A 20,000-nucleotide genomic window follows, 5' to 3' on the forward strand; every position below is an offset into this window, starting at 1 on the left:
AACAACAACAGGTGAATCTATAACAGCTGGACCTACAACAACAACTGGGCCTACACCTACAGCTGGACCTACAACAACGGTAGAACCTACACCTACAGCTGGACCTACAACAACAGCTGGACCTACACCTACAGCTGGACCGACAACAACAGCTGGACCTACACCTACAGCTGGACCGACAACAACGGTAGAACCTACAACAGGTGAACCTACAACAACAGCTGGACCTACACCTACAGCTGGACCGACAACAACAGCTGGACCTACACCTACAGCTGCACCTACAACAACAGCTGGACCGACAACAACGGTAGAACATACAACAGGTGAACCTACAACAACAGCTGGACCTACACCTACAGCTGGACCTACAACAACAGCTGGACCTACAACAGCTGCTGCTCCTACAACAGCTGGACCGACAACAACGGTAGAACCTACAACAACAGCTGGACCTACACCTACAGCTACTCCTACAACAACAGCTGGACCTACACCTACAGCTGGACCTACAACAACAGCTGGACCTACACCTACAGCCGGACCTACAACAACAGCTGGACCTACACCTACAGCTGGACCTACAACAACAGCTGGACCGACAACAACGGTAGAACCTACAACAGGTGAACCTACAACAACAGCTGCAATTACACCTACAGCTGGACCTACTACAACAGCTGGACCTACACCTACAGTTGGACCTACACCTACAGCTGCACCTACAACAACAGCTGGACCGACAACGGTAGAGCCTACAACAACAGCTGGACCTACACCTACAGCTGCACCTACAACAACGGTAGAACCTACAAAAACAACTGGACCTACACCTACAGTTGGGCCGACAACAACAGCTGGACCGACAACAACGGTAGAACCTACAACAGGTGAACCTACAACAACAGCTGGACCTACACCTTCAGCTGGACCTACAACAACAGCTGGACCTACACCTACAGCTGGACCTACAACAACAGCTGGACCTACACCTACAACTGCACCTACAACAACAGCTGGACCGACAACAACGGTAGAACCTACAACAGGTGAACCTACAACAGCTGGACCGACAACAACAGCTGCACCTACACCTACAGCTGGACCGACAACAACAGTTGGACCTACACCTACAGATGGACCTACACCGTCATCTGCACCTACAACAACAGCTGGACCTACACCTACAGGTGAACCTACAACAACAGCTGGACCTACACCTACAGCTGGACCTACAACAACAGCTGGACCTACACCTACAACTGGACCGACAACAACGGTAGAACCTACAACAACAGCTGGGCCTACAACAACAGCTGCACCTACACCTACAGCTGGACCGACAACAACAGCTGGACCTACACCTTCAGCTGCACCTACAACAACAGCTGGACCGACAACAACGGTAGAACCTACAACAGGTGAACCTACAACAACAGCTGGACCTACACCTACAGCTGCACCTACAACAACAGCTGGACCTACACCTACAGCTGGACCTACAACAACAGCTGCACCTACACCTACAGCTGGAACTACAACAACGGTAGAACCTACAACAGGTGAACCTACAACAACAGCTGGACCTACACCTACAGGTGGACCGACAACAACAGCTGCACCTACACCTACAGCTGGACCGACAACAACAGCTGGATCTACACCTACAGATGGACCTACACCTTCAGCTGCACCTACACCTACAGTTGGACCTATAACAGCTGGACCGACAACAACGGTAGAACCTACGACAGGTGAACCTACAACAGCTGCACCTACACCTACAGCTGGACCTACAACAACAGCTGGACCGACACCTACAGCTGCACCTACACCTACAGCTGGACTGACAACAACAGGTGAACTTACAACAGCTGGACCTACAACAGCTGCACCCACAACAGATGAACCTACAACAACAGCTTTACCTGTAACCACGGCTGGACCGACAACAACAGGCGAACCTACAACAGCTGGACCGACAACAACAGCTGGACCTACACCTACAGCTGGACCTACACCTACAGTTGGACCGACAACAACAGCTGCACCTACACCTACAGCTGGACCGACAACAACAGCTGCACCTACACCTACAGCTGGACCGACAACAACAGCTGCACCTACACCTACAGCTGGACCTACAACAACAGCTGGACCCACAACAACAGCTGGACCTAAAACAACAGCTGGAGCCACAGCAACAGTTGGACCGACAACAACGGTAGAACCTACAACAGTTGCACCTACAACAACAGCTGCAACTACAGCTGGACCGACAGCAACAGGTGAACCTACAACAACAGCTGGACCTACACCTACAGCTGGACCGACAACAACAGCCGGACCTACACCTACAGTTGGACCGACAACAACAGCTACACCTACACCTACAGCTGGACCGACAACAACAGGTGAACCTACAACAGCTGGACCTACACCTACAGCTGTACCGACAACAACAGGTGAACCTACAACAACAGCTGCAGGTACACCTACAGCTGCACCGACAACAATAGCCGGACCTACAACAACAGCTGGACCTACACCTACAGCTGGACCGACAACAGGTGAACCTACAACAGCTGGACCTACACCTACAGCTGGACGTACAACAACAGCTGCACCTACACCTACAGCTGGACCGACAGCAACAGGTGAACCCACAACAGCTGGACCGACAGCAACTGCTGCACCTACACCTACAGCTGGACCTACAATTACAGCTGCACCTACACCTACAGCTGGAGCGACAACAACAGCTGCACCTACAACAACAGCTGCACCTACACCTACAGCTGCACCTACAATGACAGCTGGACCTACACCTACAATTGGACCGACAACAACAGGTGAACCTACACCTACAGCTGGACCTACAACAACAGCTGGACCTACACCTACAGCTGGACCTACAACAACAGGTGAACCTACACCTACAGCTGGACCTACAACAACAGCTGCACCTACACCTACAGCTGGACCGACAACAACAGGTGAACCTACACCTACAGTTGGACCTACAACAGCTGGAACTACACCTACAGTTGAACCGACAACAACAGCTGGACCTACACCTACAGCTGGACCGACAACAACAGCTGGACCTACACCTACAATTGGACCGACAACAACAGCTGGACCTACACCTTCAGCTGGACCGACAACAGCTGCACCTACACCTACAGCTGGACCGACAACAGGTGAACCTACAACAGCTGCACCTACACCTACAGCTGGACCTACAACAACAGCTGGACCTACACCTACAGCTGGACCTACAACGACAGCTGGACCTACACCTACAGCTGGACCTACAACAACAGCTGGACCTACAACAACAGGTGAACCTACACCTACAGTTGGACCGACAACAACAGCTGGACCTACACCTACAGCTGGACCTACAACAACAGCTGGACCTACACCTACAGCTGGACCTACACCTACAGTTGGACCGACAACAACAGCTGGACCTACACCTACAGCTGGACCTACAACAACAGCTGCACCTACACCTACAGCTGGACCGACAACAGGTGAACCTACAACAGCTGCACCTACACCTACAGCTGGACCTACAACAACAGCTGGACCTACACCTACAGCTGGACCTACAACAACAGCTGGACCTACACCTACAGCTGGACCTACAACAACAGCTGGACCGACAACAACAGCTGGACCTACACCTACAGTTGGACCTACACCTACAGCTGGACCTACAACAACAGCTGGACCTACAACAACAGCTGCATCTACACCTACAGCTGGGCCTACAACAACAGCTGGACCTACACCTACAGCTGGACCTACAACAACAGCTGCACCTACACCTACAGCTGGACCGACAACAACAGGTGAACCTACAACAGCTGCACCTACACCTACAGCTGGACCAACAACAACAGGTATACCTACAACAGCTGCACCTACACCTACATCTGGACCTACAACAACAGCTGCACCTACACCTACAGCTGGACCTACACCTACATTTGTACCGACAACAGCTGGACCTACACCTACAGCTGGACCTACACCTACAGCTGGACCTACACCTACATTTGTACCGACAACAGCTGGACCTACAAGAACAGCTGCACCTACACCTACATTTGGACCGACAACAACAGGTGAACCTACAACAACAGCTGCACCTACACCTACAGCTGGACCTACAACAGCTGCACCTACACCTACAGCTGGACCTACAACAACAGCTGCACCTACACCTACAGCTGGACCTAAAAGAACAGCTGCACCTACACCTACAGCTGGACCGATAACAACAGTTGCATCTACACCTACAGCTGGACCTACACCTACAGCTGGACTGACAACAGGTGAACCTGCAACAACAGCTGCACCTACACCTACAGCTGGACCTACAACAACAGCTGCTACTACACCTACAGCTGGACCGACAACAACAGCTGGACCTACACCTACAGCTGGACCGACAACAACAGCTGCACCTACACCTACAGCTGGACCTACAACAACAGCTGCACCTACACCTACAGCTGGACCTACAACAACAGCTGCACCTACACCTACAGCTGGACCGACAACAACAGCTGCACCTACACCTACAGCTGGACCTACAACAACAGCTGCACCTACACCTACAGCTGGACCTACAACAACAGCTGCACCTACACCTACAGCTGGACCTACAACAACAGCTGGACCTACACCTACAGCTGGACCGACAACAACAGCTGGACCTACACCTACAGCTGGACCTACAACAACAGCTGGACCTACACCTACAGCTGGACCTACAACAACAGCTGGACCTACACTTACAGCTGAGCCTACAATAGCTGAACCTACAACAACAATAACAGGTGGACATCTAACAAGAGCTGGACTTGCTTGACCGACAACATCTAGACCTATAATAACAGCAACAACTGACCTACACCAACACCCAGACCTGCAAAAAAATGACTTACAACTACAGCTGGGCCTACAATAACATATATCTATATCTACAACATTTGTATTTACAACAATGGCAGTAAAAACGACACTACCTTGATCTACAACCACACAGGCGTACATCAAAACGAACAGAACCTACAACAACTGGACTCGTAACAACACCAGGACCTCCACCAATTATAACATCCATACCTACAAGTACAATGATACCATATGTCCTCATAAAACCAACGACTAGACAAACACCACATGGATCTACAACTATAAACACAACAACCGGCAAACTGACAATAACAACAGGCTGACCTTTACGACAAGAAACTTACTTTTTTGACATCAATTTCAAGACTTTTATGGAATTGTATTATATCAATTTATGGACGGACCCAACTGCAACAGATATAATAATAATCATAGTAATAGTATCAATGATAACAGCAATAACGGCAATGATGGTAATAATGATAATGTTAATTCTAAAAATCATATCAATAACGATAATAATGATAAACTAATAATAATAATAATAATAATAATAATAATAATAATAATAATAATAACAACGATAAAAATGATAAAAGTAATAACAATAGTAATAGTAATAATAATAATGATAATCATAATTAAAACAATCATAATAATAAATACAATAAAAATGATAATAACAATAACATTGACAACAGTAATAGTAATACTTATGGTAGTGATAATGATAATGATAGCAGCAATATCATCAATAATAGTAGTAGTCATTCCATTACGTAATAATGGTGAAGGTAATAATAATAATAATAATAATAATAATAATAATAATAATAATAATAAAAGAATAATAACAACAATAATAAAAATAACTGAATAAGATCGTTAAGATATTACTAATAAGGACAGAAATTGATAATATTAAAGACAATGTTTATTTGATGTATATGAAAAATATGTCTAAATGCAGTCAATTAATAACATAAACGCCTAAAGTCTGATGTATACATCATACTGTACAATGCACGGGTAAGTATTTTGCTTAGGTAGAAGTTGGTAGGTTTTATAATTGTGCTACTAACACTGCACTCCATTACTTCCGTGGGTTTCAAACTTTGCTGAGGTATGTAGAAAAAGTATGAATCAGAATGGATATATTCACAATATAAAGATGTATTTAACCGGTTTCGAATATATATTGGTTAGAAATACGTGTATTTCTGACGAAGATATATCCGTAACTGGTCCGATATATTTCTTATATTGTGAAGATATTCATTCTCATTCATACCTTTTCCTCATTTGTCAACATGAATACGGTTCATTTTTACTGAGGTAGAGGATAGGATAGATTATCTGTTGGGTTTGAATTCTACATTGAGCAGACTTGACTAGTTGAGGCTTGCAACTATAGCGCCAAGCAGACATCGCTTTTAAAATAGTTTACGAGGGTAAAACGAAGATATTTTTTTCTAATTGTAAACTATTAGGGAATCTTCACCATCTCGCTTTCTGTTACATATTAGTAACTATTTTCAATTTCTGTTCTCAAATATCTAACCATTTTATTACAGTAACAGTTACAGAACAAACGAAACCGGCAACACAGGCTCCAGATACAGAAACTACTGTTGGAACTACAACTGAGGGTAAACATCTAAATGTCTTTTGCCCTGTCTTAAGGATTTACATCACACACACGACAAATCGAGATATATTGATAACTATACCGTATGTGTCTGTGTGTGTGTGTGTGTGTATGTTTACACACATATATGTGTATATATATACACATATATTCACATATACATATATATATATATATATATATATCATATATTATATATATATATACATACATATATATATATATATATATATATATATATATATATACATACATATATATATATATATATATATATATATATGTATATATATGTATATATGTAAATATAAATATATATACATATACATACATTTACACATACATATATATATATATATATATATATATATATATATATATATATATATATATATATATGTGTGTGTGTGTGTGTGTGTGTGTGTGTGTGTGTAAATATAATTATATATATACATACATACATACATACATACATACATACATACATACATATATATATATATATATATATATATATATATATATATATATATATATACATACATATGTACACACACACACACACGCGCGCATGTATTTGTAATGAATATGAATACACAAATCTATGCACTCATAATAATCACGCATAAAGGAGCAACAACCTGGTACTCATTTCAGACTATTACGTTTTTTTTTGTTTTTTTTTTAAGAAATTTCAGTCTATCCTTAATCCTTTACACATAACCATCTATTACAGCCCCAGTTACAGAACCTCCAGTAACAGCGGCACCCTCACAGGCACCAGTTACAGAAACAACGAGGACAGGTAAAGATTTTTCAAACACCTTATTTGGGCATTCTAAGATGATATTGATTAGACATTAGAAAAGATCGAGACAGATATACTTATTAACGTTATTGGTATATGCACATGCTACAATACGGTATCACAGAAATACGAGAAAATACAAATAATGGTTGCTTGATTTTTTTACTATTTCCGCTATTTTAGTTGTATTTCGTAATATACAGTGTGAACTATTGAATGTAGATCGGTAAAATGAGTAAGTTAAACTGCTAGGAAGAATCATGAAATTGATTAATTACTGCAAAGAGATTTAACCAAAGGGATATGAATTTCATACCTATCTACTTCCTAGGTCTTGAAAAACCATTTATTTCGTAATAATCATCTGTATTCACTATGATTCATGACCCAAGAGGCTTAATTTCCGTAGTTTAAGCTTTAAAAAGTTTACCTGCAGCTATTTCATACCGAATGTAACGCATACATACACGAGATTGCAACCATGTATCTACGCAGCTTGGATTGGTAAAATTCTAGGAAGCCTAGAATGATCTCACCGCGTGAATGGTAGATGACTGTGGGACAGAATTTGCAGCACAGAGTCAGCCGATATATCAATAGTCACTAAAGTTGTTTTGCAGTTATCATGAAACATTTTACATATTACTTCTTACAAAATATCCTTTATAATCCTACGCATAAACCTATAGTCTCATTGAAACCCATCTTTTACATTACTATTCTGGTAATTATCATAACAGTAACCACAAAACAAACGGAATCGCCTGTAACGGCAGCACCCACAACGCAGGCGCCAGACACACAAACTACCACCAAAGCTGAAGGTAAAGATGTGTATAGCTCTTAGGTGTTTGTTGTGTTGCATATGGTAATGTCTACAAGCAATGCACGCACACACCAATACTAAATAAATAAATAAAAATAACAAATAAAAACAATATTTATGAAAAAAAGGATAAACGCTTACCACAATAAACTATGTTATAAATAGCACAAGCACACTTTTGGCACCACCATGTATATTACCATTCGACTATATCCTAAACCTGCAAAGTGTTATTAATTTTTGTTGATTCCAAGAGATCTGTGGAAGTTCAAATAAGTTGGTAGTCCTACAGTGACGATTCATTAGATGAATTTGAGCGACACCCACAGTGATCATCAAAATCAATTTGTTTCTATTACACTTATAAATTACACACTAGCACTTTTTCCGTCAATTTCTGGGGTTCCGTCTGAATTTGAGGCTTTCCGCAAGGATCGTCTACAAACGGAACGCCTCCCAGACCAAGACGGTTACGACCGTTTCCGTCTGACTAATTTCCGTGTTGATCTTGTGCTATTAATAAATTAGATGGGATGAGTGAATGTAAACATAAGCTAATATTTTAGAAAATTCGTATATACAATTTACACCATCATATTTCTTTAAAATAACGTAATATGTATGAGAATGTTCGTGTTCCCGGGACCTCACTCCGATAGCGCCATGTTTGTTTACATGATTTTGAGTTCATTAGGAAACGCAAAAAAAATGACGGAAAAAGTGTGTGTGATAGGGCCTTTCATCCCATTTATATAGCAGATTTTACTAAACTCGCTTCACTGCTGCAGTATCTTCTCTTGAGGCTAACTGAAAATACATACCTTCAATTTTACAACAATATCAATTACTGCAGGGCAAACGGAGGCTCCAACAACGGCAGCACCAGCGCCTGATACAGAAGCCACCACAAAAGGTAAACAAAAGGACTGTATTCATTTTACCGTATTTGTCATTTAATTATTGTTTGTTTCATTATTCATCTGGAACCTACTTATGAAACTATTATCAAACAGATCTTCAGGCAAAATTTACAGAGTTCACAAAGTTATCAGTCAGAACTAAATTATTAAAATATTCGCAGATTTTGATTGTAGAAGCTGTATTTTTCAGTCAACAACATTCTTTTCATAGGCCCCAGGAAGCTAACACAGGCTTGCATGTGCGCAATGTCGCATGGCAGTTTGTAATCTAGTTTGGTTAGGTTAAGTTGGATATGATAGGAAGGATTAGGTTAAGTTTGTTAAAGTACATTGGGTTATTTTTCTGTGGCCTAATATGAATGCGTACTTTTTTCCCCTTGTAGCTACCGATGTCAAGGTTATGTTTTTGGTAGCTTTGGATAATTGGTTAGCAGGATAAAAAAGTTATGATTTTTTAAAACTAGAGGTGTGTAGCAGCCCAAAGTAAATCCCACTAAATTTCGGCGACAATTCGGATTCAGGTTTTTTTTTAAAGGATTCATTAGCATTGCGAGACGTCACCAGTGTACTTGAAACAAAATGATTTTAATGTAATTCTACCAGTGTACTTGAGAAAGAGGTGGTTCTAATGTAATTCTCCAAGTCAGAGCATACTTATTGCATTAGTGACCCTATTGCCTTGGCGGAGATGTGCACTTTCTGAGAACGTAAGTTTCCGATGTGTTTGGGGAATATCTGCCCATCATTACCTCGCAAACTTAATTCCCGACTTGATAGAATGGCCACATTATTCCAGAGCATATAAAAAGAATCACTAGAAATTGTAGTTTGTGCAAAAGAAAAATCTCATTAATAGCAACAGTATTCTACAACACGAGGCTATGCCTACTAAATATGACATTCTTATAACAGTAGTAAACACAACACCCACAGAGCCAACGGCAGCGCCAACAACAGCCGCACCTGCGCCTGATACACAAACTACCGCAGAAGCAGAAGGTACATATTCCTATTACTTAATACCCGTATAAAGGGTTTGGATGCACCATAAAATATGTTACATTTCCAGGAGACAACATTAACTGTGACACATTTATACAGTTAATATATACACGTATAAAATGTTTATATGCACATTCATTATATATATATATATATATATATATATATATATATATATATATATATATATATATATATATGTGTGTGTGTGTGTGTGTGTGTGTGTGTGTGTGTGTGTGTGTACATATATACACGTACATATACACATCCACATATATACATATATATCTGTATCGACACACATACACACAAAATTACTGCACGATTTCTAATGATGCCATCACCATTTACTGAGGTTTAAGCATAAACTAAAGTCTTTATAGAACGTCTGTTTTACATCTTCTGTTTAATGCAATCTTTAACATAAAACCATAGACCCTACAGAAAACATTACATTTTTGTTACTATGTTACCCATTACAACAGTAACCACAAAACAAACGGAATCGCCTGCAACGGCAGCACCCCCAACGCAGGCGCCAGACACACAAACTACCACCAAAGCCGAAGGTAAAGATTTATGTGACTTCAAGATATGTGGTGTGTTACATTCAACAGTAATGACAAGGAATGCACACGCGCACAGAGTTTAAATAAACTGATTTATACTATGGATGAAACTAAAAACAAAATAAAACTGTACCATTAGCCATAACAAATGGTCTAAAACACGTTTGCTGGCACCATTCACTCTATATCATTCGACGGTTTTCGTTTCTCAGCTGTGTCATTCATTAAGTACATTATTTAGAGTTCAAAGTTTCCTTGAATCATAAATAATTATGGAACTTCACCTATTTACTCGTATAATGATGAATTACTTTTTAAAGAGTAGTCTACACCTACAGTGGTCATTAACAAAATTATATTCATGTGAGTTTTTTTTATTATATATGTATATCAGTATTGACTGATCTCTTTTAATCTCTGAAGACTCTATTGTCTAGGTCTTAACTCTATCAGCTTATTCTCACAGCTCTCCCTGTTACAGAGCAAACGCAAGCGCCAACAACAGCACCAGATACAGTAACTACCACAAAAGCTCAAGGTAAGCCTTTTTATGTTTGTATTACTATATTACAGTATCCTTTAACTCTCATCTACAGCAGCCAAGTTCTTAAACATAAGACTATATAATATCAGTATCAAACTTTACAATGGCACTTGAGGAGCAACTGCATCTTTTCCTAATCAAGTTTGCGAAAGAAATTATTTAAAATAAATATTCTCAGCGAATATCTACTTACTCACCATTCATTAGCACATTAATTAGAAGTCGGAAAGCATATGAACTTTTTCCCTTCCAAGTCACCGGATTTTGTTCTGTGAAATTTTATGTAGCTGTATTTGCCACAGGCTATATTGACATTTCTTTTCTAATGCATTCATACGCATTACACACACATTTACTCACTACACACAGCTTTGGATTTGGTCTATACATCAACTTTAATATGCTTGTTGAAGGTAGGGACCTCAGAGAGATTTCATTAAGCGAGTTTTAATGACTCAGTATTTCGACCATAATTCGGATCAGCCTCTGAAGCATTGGAATTATCTATCCTCAGACAAATGCTATTTACGCATATACCTTTTATTGCAAGTATATCCTCTACAATCATATGTGTCATCTGTGACTTTACACGCTATATGAGCCATGTTTCATATCATCTACAACATTATTACCTATCATAACAGTAACCACAAAACAAACGGAATCGCCTGCAACGGCAGCACCCCCAACGCAGGCGCCAGACACACAAACTACCACAAAAGCTCAAGGTAAGGCTTTTCCTGTTCATTTTACCTTAGATATATTTCGGCTTTCATCTGTAGCAAACTCGTATTAAAACAGGGCGCAATGTCAACTGGAGATCATATTCTTACAACAATAGTAACACACACACACGATACTGGAGATGATATTTCTACAATAGTAACTATCACACGAATATATATCTATATTTATCTATCTATCTATCTATCTATATATACATATATATGTGCACACACATATTTACATATATAATTATATATATATACACACATACATACACATATACGTTAACAGATATATGTGTATAAGTATATATGTATAGAATATTATGTTTGCATGTATATATATGTATGTATATATATATATATGTATATATATATATATGAATAATAATATGCTAAAAGAAAAGAAAAAAGAGAATTATACACAAAATCAGCATTCTGTAATTATTACAAACATACGTTCCAACTCGATACCACTTTTAGATTTACAGAGAGTATCCTGCTACTCACATATATTGACAGATTTTCAATCAATCAGTGTAATTCAGAAGCATATGTCGTTAAACGTCATTTGGCGAAATTGTTCATTCCCAATATTCCTATTTATTACATTGAATAGCTTTGGATTTAGCCAAAACATGAATTTTAATGCGTTTACAGTGATTTAAATGCCTGGATTGAAGTCACTCAACAGTTCGATTACACAATTCCCCTAGAAATATCTGTATGAACAAAGGCCTTAAACGTGAAGCAATTTTCTAAGCTAAAATTACCCATCATATCAATATAAATATACAAACTTTATTAGCCGTACGAATCATGTCACTTTTTCTACGCTAATATTGCCCATCATAACAGTAATTACCAAACAAATATACGAACTTTATTTGCCATACGAACCATGCTTCAAATTTTCTACTATAATATTACCTATCATAACAGTAACCACAAAACAAACGGAATCGCCTGCAACGGCAGCACCCCCAACGCAGGCGCCAGACACACAAACTACCACCAAAGCTCAAGGTAAAAGTTTGTTGTGATGCATACAACAGTGTCACGAAGCGATCTGCGCACGCACCAAAGTTTAAATAATTTGTATAAATGCGACAAACAAAGATTTAAAAAGATAATTAAGAAAAAGCTAAACTGCACTGATTTTATACACGCGAGCACCAAAATATAAATAAACTGGTAAATAAGATTAAATCAAATTTAAAAAGGTAAATGAGATAAGATAAACCAACCACAACGAATTGTGTTAAAATATCACAACACTGGTCTACTGGCACCATTAAATTTAACAATCGACTTGAAAGGTACATCGTTCTCAAGGCATGGTTATTTGGAGTCCATTTCGTCCCTAAAAGAAAGAAATCTCCATTTTGAGCTATATATTGAGGTTAACTTACACCTACTGTGGTCTCTAACACGTGCACTTTCCCATTTTCTTATGGCTACCAGTCCCCCTTGCGCTAACAATTTCCTTTCAATTACACAACTTCAAGTAGCTTGTCGTGTTGCATACATGTGTCAACAAGCAATGCACGTTCCTCAATTTTTTTTTTTTTTTTTACACAGTTTTAGATTTCTTATATACTGCTGAGATATGCAATGTGGCAATGAACATGCATTATATTTCAAGATAGTAACTAACACGATATATCTTTTAGTATATTTTTATCATTTGCCATGGCCTGTGTTCATAACTTAGACACCTATATTTACTACTGATGCAGTAAATAAAAATGGCATTTATTGCACCAACAAACGAAATCCCTTTCAATATTCATTTAATTTCACAACAGCACCTCCGTCTGACACATAATTTACCACGGAAACTGAAGGTTTAAAAACAGAAACAAATTAATAAGAAAGAAAAATTATAAATGTATGAATAAAAAAGCATGTATATTAGAAACCATTTTGCTTGTTCACAAGCATAAACACATATCTGAAAGATCTTCAAAGACATATTACTTGAATACTTGATTGCCGCTAAAGGTAAGAATTCAATCTTAATCTATTAAAATTAGTCAAGTTTTAGCTCTCGTGTACATCAGTAGCTTCAACCATGACGCTACACTAGCTCTCAACAGCAAGAGCCCCCTTAAAACATGACGCAGTGTCTACTTGAGGTGACATTTTAAAAATAGTAGTTACTATTACAACACCCACAGAGCAAACGGAACCACCAACAACTGCAGCACCCGTACCTGCGCCAGAAACTACCACACAAGCCCAAGGTAAAGAATGTACATCTATATTTTCCGTCTTTTACAACACTTTCGTGGTACGTTTGGTTGGTCTTCGTTAAGGATCTTCGTTCATTTCAGCTGACAATAAACCTACATTTTGAATGTAATTATTAAGATAGACATGGATTATAACGTATCATATCAACAGATCTGTTTTTTTCCTAAGTCGTTACATTTTCTTTAATACTAGTCATAACCAAATTATCCGTAAATAATAACATACTTACAAATCTAGCATTACGAGTAAATTGTCAGTTTCATCTCTATTTATCAGATTTCACGTTATAGTTCTCACATTTTACAACAGTAGTACCTGTTACAGTGCAAACGGATGCCCCAGTAACAGCAACACCTGCACCAGAAACTACCACAAAAGCTCCAGGTAAATGTTATGCATGATTTTAGACTCCTATGCCATTCATGACGCATTCGGGGTGTGTTGAGTGCATGAAAAGTTCATATGAAGGCGCTGCTACACTGACATTTTATCCCCCAACTTGTCCAAAGATGCTACAATTTTTTTTTCGGGTGTTAGTCTGTTGGTTTCAGGGACATGGGCGGTATCGCTAAGAATACTGGCAGAGAATATTAAATAAAGCCCTTCAGTTGTGTATGACAAAGTATCGAATAGACAGTAGTTTTGCATTTTCATTTTGAATTATTTTCTAACTTTATTATCTTATTTGATTACTTGTACATGAAATGTAAGTGGACTATGGTCGTGGTGTTCTGCAATATTCCTCTACTGATCCAGACGTGTACATATAAATCATAAAACTTAAAAAAAAAAAAAAAAAAAAAAAACAAGTACGATGAAGCCTTCGTTGGATGTTTATGTTACATATTATTTCGATGCAATATGCAAGTTTCCATTATTTCCATTAAACATTTGCTTCCCGAAAGTGATTTTATGGCATTATTCGTTTTCACTCACCTTGTCAATTTTCAGCATGAATTTATTTGCATATATACCTTTTATTGCGAGTCTGATATCTAAGTGAGCTTGCATAGCACTTCTTACATGTATTTTAGTGTTCATTATTGGCAGGAAATAATTTTACAATCGTTCTATAACAACCATGCCTTTTACAGCACCAGTAACAGAGGCACCGGCCCCTGTGACGGACGCACCGGCCCCTGTGACACCGGCTCCTGTGACGGACGCCCCGGCACCTGTGACACCGGCTCCTGTGACGGACGCCCCGGCACCTGTGACGGACGCACCGGCCCCTGTGACACCGGCTCCTGTGACGGACGCCCCGGCACCTGTGACGGACGCACCGGCACCTGTGACACCGGCTCCTGTGACGGACGCCCCGGCACCTGTGACGGACGCACCGGCCCCTGTGACACCGGCTCCTGTGACGGACGCCCCGGCACCTGTGACATCGGCTCCTGTGACGGACGCCCCGGCACCTGTGACGGACGCACCGGCACCTGTGACACCGGCTCCTGTGACGGACGCCCCGGCACCTGTGACGGACGCACCGGCACCTGTGACGGACGCACCGGCACCTGTGACGAACGCACCGGCCCCTGTGACGGACGCACCGGCACCTGTGACGAACGCACCGGCCCCTGTGACGGACGCCCCGGCCCCTGTGACGAACGCGCCGGCCCCTGTGACGGACGCCCCGGCCCCTGTGACAAACGCGCCGGCCCCTGTGACGGACGCGCCGGCACCTGTGACGAACGCCCCGGCCCCTGTGACGGACGCACCGGCACCTGTGACGAACGCACCGGCCCCTGTGACGGACGCACCGGCTCCTGTGACGGACGCACCGGCTCCTGTGACGAACGCACCGGCCCCTGTGACGAACGCACCGGCACCTGTGACGGAGGCCCCAGTAGAAGGTAAGGTTTCCCAAGTCATCGAGTACGTTGGTCAACTATTACTCCAGAATATAATGATATGTTAATAAACAAGGAAGACAATAATGTAGCAAAAAGATATAAGAATAAATAAATAAAATACATCCTCTCACCTGTATAATAACGCTGCAGTAGCAATATTTACAAATATATCGGCATTCAAAAGTTGAAAAATAAAACAAGTTAATACGTTTAAGCCCTGCTCTTAGCCATAAGCCTCACACACTGAACATGTAAAAGAGACGGAGAAATGAACGGATTCAGCAGAAAAAGCATAAGTGACTGACTGACTCTCTCCCCACAGCTACCACGGCCCAGTTCAACACATCCGGTTTCTCTGGCTCTGTGTCGACCTACTTCACCATTGGGACAAGCGACTCCCCTATCATTATAATATTCTTTGGACAGGAAATCATATTAAAGATGCAGAAAGAAAAGACCTTCACGTTCGTGTTTGTCCTGCAGGTTAGTATATCACTTTCATGCCCTAACACCCCTGCAGTTTGACAGGAAGGGTCCTTTTAGTTATATGGTTCACATTAAAGTTTCTAGATGAATCAGTCTAGTTCTGCAGTGCCATGAATAATGTCCAGTGGAGAAAATCAAGTCATAATTCCCGAGGAAGAAAAAACGTTTTACAATTTGTCTAGGTTCGTCGACTCACCCATTGTCGGAAACCTACAGAGGCCATTACCTATTCTGGAACCCTCCACGTCTCTTTGGCGGTCTGGGATTACAGTTTCGATAAATTACAAGTCTCAGATTTGAACCTCTGCGGCAGAGTTTGTATTGAAGATGGAACGAATATATATATTTTCAGCAATAATAATTTTAACTACCGGTCATATATCGTCTTACTATATTTTTTGTGTTTCGTCTGTCTGTCGTTTCCGTCGTTGGACATTTCACGTCCGGAATCACTAGGAGTGAAAGGGAGTGGAAAAGGAAGAGAGGAGGCGAAGGCATAAGTATCTCCCACTTTATTTGTTTCGTTTAATTTCCACTGGTTCCGCTCGTAATTCCTAAATGCTGCAGCTGACTTGAATGATTATTTGGGTTGTTCAACATCAGTCGTGGACATCTATTTCTATTTTCTTTATTGAGTCATTTATGAATATATTGCAAGCGTTCGGCCATAGAAACTTTAATAACTGAAATGAATGAGAGATGGCAGTAACTATGGGGCCACTTCGCCTTATAGGTTTTCCTCATTCTTCACTCACTCAAATTATATTTATATTAATTAAGGTATTTGCATTTTCGCAAAAAAATGCAAATGCAAATTCTATAAACATAGCAAATACTCACAGCTGTGATTGTAAATGTGTCCATCTCAACGTCTGAAGGAGCTTTTGGGAGGCAGAGAAGTGTCCAGTTATTCGATGTTGTTTATGCACTTTCTCATAATGCAATCCTATTTCAGGTGTGTTCATCATAATGTAATCCTCCTTCAGGTGTGTTCTTCATAATGCATTCCTTCTTCAGGTGCGTTCTTCAGGCACAGTTACACAAACCTTCAGCTCTATGGCGTCATTAATAGCACTGACTGGCATACGACAAGACACCCCAGACATCCGCGCAGAAGTGAACGAGGAGGGAACAGACACCACCACTTTCGTGTCTGCATTGGACAGGGTGAACAAAACCTCCACAAGCAACAACACAGAGTGTCTCTATACCATGGAGTGAGTGATGTAACGACCCTACATTCTCTTCAAATTGCTAGTTCATGCCTAATTTTCTTCTTACCCAAACTACTCATCTAAAGCATCCATGATGATTTACTGTATTTGTATTATACTGTTCCCCTTCCAGTCTACACTCGACTGAATTCTTTACGTTCCTTATAGGTTGATCCTGCAGAAAATCCAATTCACTAATGCGGTAACAGGTGAACTATACCCGTGTGATCTGGACAACCAGGAAAATGCTGAGCCCCCCTATGTGGAAATTAGAGACAAATATAACAACACGTAAGTACTGACAAAGCGTATGTTCAACGCTTTGGATTTATCATATTAACCAGGAATCTGCACGTGTATTAGAGTATATACACAGTGTTTACAGTGAAAGAGGTGCAAATAAATTATCTGTTCTCCTCAGCCACATCAAGAGATACTGTTACCTGGACAGAAATGAGAGCATACACTCATTCGGTGACCAGATGTTTGGCTATATCGTGACCAACGGAGATCCAAATATTGTTCCAGATATTCGGTACGTTAAATTTTTTAAGTAAGGACTTGTGAGTGCGATTCCTGATACCTGTGCAATATATAGTTTTGTACTCAGTAAGAGAATGTATTTTGAGCACGCACACACACACACACACACACACACACACACACACACACACACTTTCTCTCTCTCTTACCCCTCTCTCTCCCTCTCACTCTTACACAAACAGATATAAACCGAGGGAGAGATTCGAATGAAGATGATAGCAACCATCTCTTATAATCATAAATCAATTAATTCGCATTTCTTTCTTCGTCTTATGTCTCCCTTTCGCCTTTCTTTCAGGGCGATTCAAATCAAGGAAGAGTACTGCTGCGGCGGCGTCTTCTATGGGGCCTTCCGCGAGCCCCTCATTATACCGTCCCCGGACTATCCCCAATACAAGCCCCACATGCGATGTCCTTTCGTCTTTAGGGTAATTTTGTTGTTGTTTTCTGTGTCCAGGCAACAACACGGGCAGTGGTTAGCTTTTGCCAGACGGAGATGGAGTCGGGGAGGGGGGGGGACTTCTTGGTTTACAAAAAATGGGAAAATTTCATAAAAAAAAATCTGTCGTTCGTTTTCTATGTCCAGCCAACAACACGAGCAGTGATTAGCTTTGGCCTGCTTGGTTACACAAGTGGGAAAAAAAGGAGCTACACGGTGCTTTTGGCGGTTACAAAACCTAAAAGAGTGGTCTTGTATGGTGAAGATATTCATTCTCATTCATACCTTTTTCTATTTTGTTAACATGGATACGGTTCATAAAAGAATGGCTTGATTTCGAGAATGCTTCTCCTAGGAGGCAGAAACACACGCACATACAGTATAATGTGATAAATTCATGAATGAATGATGAATAAATATATATCGAAGTGCCGACTGCGCCACCTGGGCCACTTTCCAGGGATAGGTCCCAATTTCTCCAGTCTCAGTCTGGGAGGCCTCACTGTCTTTTTAAAGTGGTGTAACAGATGACTATTAAGTGTTTGGCTCTTCTAAATATTATCATCATTATTGTCATTGTAAGTAACAATTTTACTAGAACTACTGTACTAGTGATACTATCATGACCATCTTCACTTGCAATTAGCGTATTGTCAAAATCTTACAAACTTTTTCCCACTCACGTTATGCAGTGCGACGAGGACTTCGAAGACTGTGTCATCCGGCTCGAATTCGAAAGCTTCAACCTCGCCTCCAACGACCTCAGCCGAAGCCGTCGCCAAGCGCTGAACGAAAGCGACTTCGGGAACGGCACCGACGCCACCACGCTCGCCCCGTACGTTCCGCCGACCGGCTCCGACTTCAACAGGACGATCTGCGCCGGCGAGGACGTGGTGCGGGTCAGTCAGTGCGACTCCATTTCGGCGATCAACGGTCGAGAGTGAGTGTCGCATCGGTGGCTCGTTCTCGTATCTGTGAATAGATTCGTACTGTTGCTGTTTCTGTGGTGACTTTTCATTAAGTTTCTGTTCTTGGACTCGAGTCTTTGTTTCCGTTTTGTGTTTACTTTTACATGAGTTATCCCCAACCACAATTTTTATTATTATTATTATTTATTTGTTTAGAGTATTCCCCACCCTGATTTATGTAAACATGTTTCCTTGCCCTCTGTTCCTCCTCATGGTGCCTCGCCCTCCCCACCTCAAACTCATCCACCTTTCCCCACAGGTTCT

At 40.8% G+C, this 20,000-nt stretch overlaps 1 protein-coding gene across 1 annotated transcript in view; it reads left to right on the top strand.

Annotated features, from left to right (window-relative positions):
- LOC113816921 (titin homolog) overlaps positions 1 to 20,000 on the top strand; it is a gene marked incomplete at its 5' end in the record, with an annotated part of 43,796 nt that overhangs the window by 14,204 nt on the left and 9,592 nt on the right. The window contains 19 exons of the mRNA XM_070123287.1: positions 6,507 to 6,581; positions 7,317 to 7,385; positions 8,129 to 8,212; positions 9,068 to 9,127; positions 10,047 to 10,133; positions 10,622 to 10,705; positions 11,187 to 11,243; positions 11,894 to 11,977; positions 12,917 to 13,000; positions 14,155 to 14,220; positions 14,555 to 14,614; positions 15,325 to 16,086; positions 16,409 to 16,569; positions 17,590 to 17,789; positions 17,955 to 18,077; positions 18,208 to 18,321; positions 18,628 to 18,757; positions 19,461 to 19,708; positions 19,996 to 20,000. The exon at positions 19,996 to 20,000 is cut by the window's right edge and continues 126 nt beyond it. Coding sequence (XP_069979388.1) covers positions 6,507 to 6,581; positions 7,317 to 7,385; positions 8,129 to 8,212; positions 9,068 to 9,127; positions 10,047 to 10,133; positions 10,622 to 10,705; positions 11,187 to 11,243; positions 11,894 to 11,977; positions 12,917 to 13,000; positions 14,155 to 14,220; positions 14,555 to 14,614; positions 15,325 to 16,086; positions 16,409 to 16,569; positions 17,590 to 17,789; positions 17,955 to 18,077; positions 18,208 to 18,321; positions 18,628 to 18,757; positions 19,461 to 19,708; positions 19,996 to 20,000 — 2,553 coding nt within the window. The remainder of the gene's footprint in view (positions 1 to 6,506; positions 6,582 to 7,316; positions 7,386 to 8,128; positions 8,213 to 9,067; positions 9,128 to 10,046; positions 10,134 to 10,621; positions 10,706 to 11,186; positions 11,244 to 11,893; positions 11,978 to 12,916; positions 13,001 to 14,154; positions 14,221 to 14,554; positions 14,615 to 15,324; positions 16,087 to 16,408; positions 16,570 to 17,589; positions 17,790 to 17,954; positions 18,078 to 18,207; positions 18,322 to 18,627; positions 18,758 to 19,460; positions 19,709 to 19,995) is intronic.

The sequence above is a fragment of the Penaeus vannamei genome, chromosome 7 (assembly GCF_042767895.1).
Source record: "Penaeus vannamei isolate JL-2024 chromosome 7, ASM4276789v1, whole genome shotgun sequence".
Taxonomy (NCBI): Eukaryota; Metazoa; Arthropoda; class Malacostraca; order Decapoda; family Penaeidae; genus Penaeus; species Penaeus vannamei.